Here is a 5577-nt window from a genome sequence, read left to right on the forward strand (position 1 = left end):
GGCAATGAGAAAAACATTTATTGAGCCCTATTTGTCCAGCAAGCATGAACTGTCCATCATGTGACTCCCTTATGCCTTGGCTGCCAGAAAAGCACAGACCAAATTTGTTGCTAAAATATCTGAAACAGAACATTCTCGGTGGCAGAAACCATCAATTCCTTCTGATTCCTTCAGATGGACTCCATTTAAACTGATCCTGAACTATATTCTTCTTTAGAGGCACCTTGAATCACATTGAAAGTAAGTTGAGCACAAGATGAAATCAATTACACATTAAATTTCATGTTCTGGACAATGCTAAGCAAGTGATTGAGACCCCCACACACACACACACCAAAAAATACACAAAACATGGTGCATCATCCCTTCAAAACACACAAGTAGGGAGACAAGATGCACACAAAGAAGAGAGCTGCCTCTCAAGGTGGTTTGGCCCTATATGGTCAGGGCTGGAATTGAATGAAAGATAGTTCAGACTTTGCTCTTTTACTGTCCTTCCGGTCAGAGCTTGTCCATGGGCCTAGCCATGTTTTCCTGCTGCAAGTTAGTGTTTCTCTTCTCTTAGTCATTCTACCGAGAAGGAAGCTCTGGTCCAGAGAAGAAAGGTGATCTGCCTAAGCTCACAGAGCAAGTCATTGGATGAAAAATGCTAGAGAAATCATGCAGAATACTAGGACTTCAGAGAAGGGAGAGAGTTCTTTGCACAGGATAAGAGGACATGGCACCCACAATCCCATTCAGGTGTCTTTCAAGACCCCCAAGGAATCTAATGGCAGAATTGAGGAGAACAGATTATTTTGAGAAGGGAAGGCCTTCCTGGATCCCCTCAGATTGCTTGATGATGTAAGGCCGGCCTGAGTACTTAGTCTGCAGTTCAAGTACTTTGTTTCCATGACATGGGAAGCTTCACCCATAGGCGAGCACAGTCCATGGAGGGAGAGTGAATTTGGAGAGAGGCATTTTATAGGGAAAGCAAGAGGTCCACTTGAGACAGAAGATTGATTCAAGGAGGGAAGAAAGAGGCACGATGCTTAAATATCAAAGCTCGAAAATGGTAGTGAAGAGACATGAACTTCCCCCTAGATGCCTCTCTGGGTTTAGAGGGAAATCTTCATGGAGAGCTTAGTTCCTCTCAGCTAAGACAATGATTGCATAACCTCTCATTTTCAGCCAACTAATGGGCTACATGAAGAGCCTTTTTTAAATTAGCTTTTTATGAGAAGATGATATAGTCCTGACTCTTTAGTAGTTAGTCAAATTGTCAAGTTGCTCATAAACCAAGACAAATTAGAAATGACCATCCTCTCTTCTGAAGGAGTCAGGCATGTCTAGTGATGATTGTTTTTTAGAGTGTTTGCACAGGAAGGAGGGTGGCTGTGGATATAGTAGAGGTGAGCAGATTGTTCCCCAGAGCTTATGCACTTTTAATTCAACAGCTCCAAGGATGGAGGAATTACTCAATTCTGGTCTCAGTAAGCAAGAGGCCAAAAGCAGAAGCCAGGAGTTATGATTTAATGGAGCTTAATTATTATTTCCATTTGAAGAAGATTTTCTAGGTCATTAATCTGCAATCTTCCTATTGCAACTGATTCCTCTCTGGGAGAAGGGGAGAAAGTTTCCTTTTTCATTTGAATGAGTGAAGCAAAGGGATTTTAGGAATTTATTGTCCAAAGTTCTTTGCTATGAGGATGTCTTAGAGCTCCATGAATTCAGGACAGACTAGGGTTGGAATTTGGGGTTTAATCAGAAATTATATGCTTATTTGAGCTCAAAGGTGGTTTCTAAATGAATTATATAATGTAAGAACTAACAGACCTTAGAGATCAATTCATCTAAGTACCTCATTTTACAGATAAAGGTTAGAGAGGGAAAGATACCTGCCCACCACAGAGAAGAGCAGCAGAAACTCACTGGAACTCTGGGTCTGCTGACTCCCATTCCCTTCTTATCTTGTAATACGGTCTTCCTCCCATTGAAGTTAGACATCCTTTTTGGCTGGGCAATCCCACCTAGGAGGCACACTTTCTTTCTCTTTTGGTAGTTCCCTCCTTTCATTTCCTCCCCTTTATTTTTAGATTCTATCCTTCTACATTCTTATCTATCCCATATAGCAAGGCTAGAGCTGGGTACTTTGCATCCTTATCAGTGCACAAAGAAGGACAAAACCCAAGAGACGCCATCTATGGCTGGGATGCCTAGTCTTTCCCAAGACTTGCTACAATGGCTTGTCTTGATTTCAGAAATACTGGATACTCACAAAGGCTAAATCCTGCTCCTACTCATGCTTCCTTTCTTACTCTGTTCTTTCTCCATATCATTTACATATCCATGTTGTTTCAGTGCTGGACAGGTGACACACTGAAGGATGGAGACTACTGACTTTAAACTCCAGAATAGTGGTAAAGAAAAGCTGTTCTGATAAAATCTACCTCATCTCAGGAAAGCAACCCCATTCTGTCCTTTACCAGGAAGAGGACACTAGCTACAACTTACCCTTTTACAGAGGGAGATTAGAGGCATAAAGAAGGTAAGTGACTGTCCAAGGTTGTCAAGCAAGAAGTGCAGTCTTAGGAATAATATTAGACTCCTTGACTTGTAATCTTGTTCTTATTCCACTGCACTTCACTTTTTAAAGATTGCATATCAATGCACTACAGTAGATAGGATTCCAAAGGAATGGAATCTTCAATTGATAGAATTCTTCAAGTATTATCATCACTCATTTACTGGATTTTTACAGCTATCTTTCCAGAAAGTTCAAGACATATTAGACATAGACATTGAGTATTGTCTTGAAAGGTAAAGTAGAAGACAAAAGAAAATTATGTGGAAAGAACAGGTGATAAGAAAACACTAATTCATGCTTTTATTTGACAAGTGTTTATAGATGGTTTGCTCTACTTCAGCACGCAATGCTGCCTGCTGAAGTAGATGAAATATAAGAAAAATGTAAACCAGTATTTCCTCTCCATGGGCTTATAATTAATTACAAAACACAGAAGTAAAGGTCAGGGGAGGCTTGAGTGGTCAGGAAGGACTTCACAGATGAAAATAAACTTGAGGTGGACGTTGAAGGGTTGAAAAGATTTGGATTGGCATGAAGAGAATAAGGAAAGAGGATTCCAGGCAAAAGACAAGATTGTGGTTAGAATAGGTATAATTTATTTCAGCCTTGGGGAAAGAATGGAGATAGAATTGAACATTTAGGGTAGGGCTAGAGCATTGAATGCTGCGAGAAGGGGTTATGAGTGGAAGTTGGGGAAAAGACTAAGCAATGTTTAATTTAAAACTTCCAGCAAACTGAGATCAAAAGGAAAAAGAAAACCTTTTTAGCTTAGCCTACCCCAGATCAACGACAGATTCTGGCACACAATGATGAATGTGACCTTGCAGCCAGGGTCTTTTTAGAGACAACTGGGGCGCCTGGGGTGGTAAAGGACCCTCGGGCTCTCGGTGTCCGCGGGCATCACCGAGGGAGGGAGGGAGGGCGCCATAACTGGGTTGCCATTTTCCTGCATGTGTTTGAAATCTGGACTGACAAGACGAGCTGGATAATTTTGCTCAGTTACGTATTGAATTCTCTTCTCTGTGGTACAGGATCCCCTTGAAGCGTGACAGCTGCAATGACTTCCAGATGTTCACCTCCTCTCTTCTAGCAGACAAGGGTGGATGTGGTAAACTCCACGATGGAAACCAAAAACCCAGCCAGATGTACCATGTCAGTGTCAGCAACACACACATCTGGCTTCAATACCGGCAGCGATAACCAGAACAAATGGCTGTTATTCCCGCTGTATTCAACTTGTCAGCATTCCCCGTTAAAAGGCGGTGGGGGCGGGGACACACGGGGCTCGGGGAGCGACGTGGCAAGGCCGGGCCTGGGAGGGGGTGCGGGCCGCAGGCCGGGCCGAGCTCCGCGCCTCGGGGCAGCCGGGACGAGTGTGAGCCTTGCCGGCCTTGGATGAGGAGCCCCGGCGTCCACCGGAAGACAGGGCCATGGCCGCGTGGCTTTCCCTCCCCTCGAGGAGGGTCTCGGGCTGGCGGCCTCCGGGAATGTGGGCTGCGCGGCTCGCCTCTCCGCTTGCGGCACCAGGAGCTGCCTCGCGCGGGGCCTACCCCGCCGTGGCCGCGACGTGGCCTCCCGAGCCTCCTGGGCCGGAGCGGGGCAGGGCAGGCCACGCAGGCTTCCCGGCTCGCGGCCGCCTCAGCCCCGAGAGACTGCTTCCTCGAGCCTTTGCTGTGGACTCGGACGGGAGGCCCGACGAGGACCTGCAGGGAGGTGTTTGGAAAAACTTCGCGCGAGTTTGAAGACGTCCAAAGTGAGCCGCACTGGGCCTGATGCGGCGCCCTCGTAGGCCCGGCTCACCTCCCGGCGCCCTCGCACCAAGCCCCAGCCTCAGTGTTTCGCTGGGCAGACACGGCAGGGCTCTGCCCCAGCGCAGGAGGAGGCGAAGGTTCCACCCTCCAGCCACAGGGCCTGGCTCTACTCAGCTTTGTCCCCCGTAGCTTCCCTTTCCCCAACTTCTGAATTAATGAACTGGACTCACCACAGTAATGGCGCATGGGTAAATCTTAGCTGTTATTATTTCTATGACAGTATTTTCTAAAAAAAAAAATAAAAAATCAGTCAAATGGATGTTCTGTTAGAAGACAGTTTGAAATCTGGACTTCCTAGAAAAGATGGTAACCATACACTTCATGTTCACAAGCAGTCAGGAGGAGCTGGCACTAAAGTTTTGAGAGCTACTGCCGTGTTTCCCTGAAAATAAGACCTAGCCGGACCATCAGGTGTAATGCGTCTTTTGGAGCAAAAATTAATATAAGACCTGGTCTTATTTTACTATAACTCCGGGTCTTATATAAGACTGTGTATAATATAATATAATACCGGGTCTTATATTAATTTTTGCTCCAAAAGACTCATTAGAGCTGATTGTCCGGCTGGGTCTTATTTTTGGGGAAACACGGTGTTTCTCTCTACCCATGTCTTCTTATATATTTATAACATGCTGTATATTTGAAAAAGTCCTTAATTTAGTACCAAAAGGTTTGGATTCAGGTCCCGGTTATGGTGTCAACCAGCCAAGTGATGTGGAGTATATCTTGGGTTCCTCCTCTATACATTGCCTCATCTATAAATATATATTTTTTACTTAATAGAGTTTCTCTGACTCTTAATTGAGACAGTGTTTACAAAGAAAAGTAAACTAAGTGTGGGACTAGAATTTGGGTTCCACCATTAACTAGCTGTGTAATTTTATGCCACTCACTTAATTTCCCTGAGGCTCAGTTTTATTACCTGAAAAACTGGCTTGGGGAAATTTAAAATAAAAAGTGGCTCTGAGAGGTATGCTGTACTTTACATATGCAGGATTTGTTGTATATCTTTTTTTTTTTTTTTTTAAACAGACAAAACTTGAGACTCAGAGAAATGAAGTGATTTGCCCCAAGGCCACATAATAGATAGACAAGTAAAGTTTTATTACTTACTTTGGATTGGCTTAGGTTGACACATAATTAGGTCTTAATCAGTCACCTCAGTATGGCTTTGCATCTGTCCTTCTTTCTACCTTCAGT

General features: G+C 44.3%; 1 protein-coding gene across 1 annotated transcript; it reads left to right on the top strand.

Moving 5' to 3' along the window:
• Nucleotides 1-301: 301 nt before the first annotated feature.
• LOC148755110 (uncharacterized) lies at nucleotides 302-4764 on the top strand. Its single transcript, XM_088793161.1, has 2 exons — nucleotides 302-2527; nucleotides 3598-4764. Exon 2 carries the CDS (start codon nucleotides 3776-3778, stop codon nucleotides 4337-4339), a length of 564 nt encoding a protein of 187 aa, XP_088649287.1. The 5' UTR covers nucleotides 302-2527; nucleotides 3598-3775; the 3' UTR covers nucleotides 4340-4764.
• The last annotated feature ends 813 nt before the right edge of the window (nucleotides 4765-5577 follow it).

This window comes from Rhinolophus sinicus, chromosome 16 (assembly GCF_057876585.1).
Source record: "Rhinolophus sinicus isolate RSI-liver-muscle chromosome 16, RSI-T2T, whole genome shotgun sequence".
NCBI classification, from domain to species: Eukaryota; Metazoa; Chordata; class Mammalia; order Chiroptera; family Rhinolophidae; genus Rhinolophus; species Rhinolophus sinicus.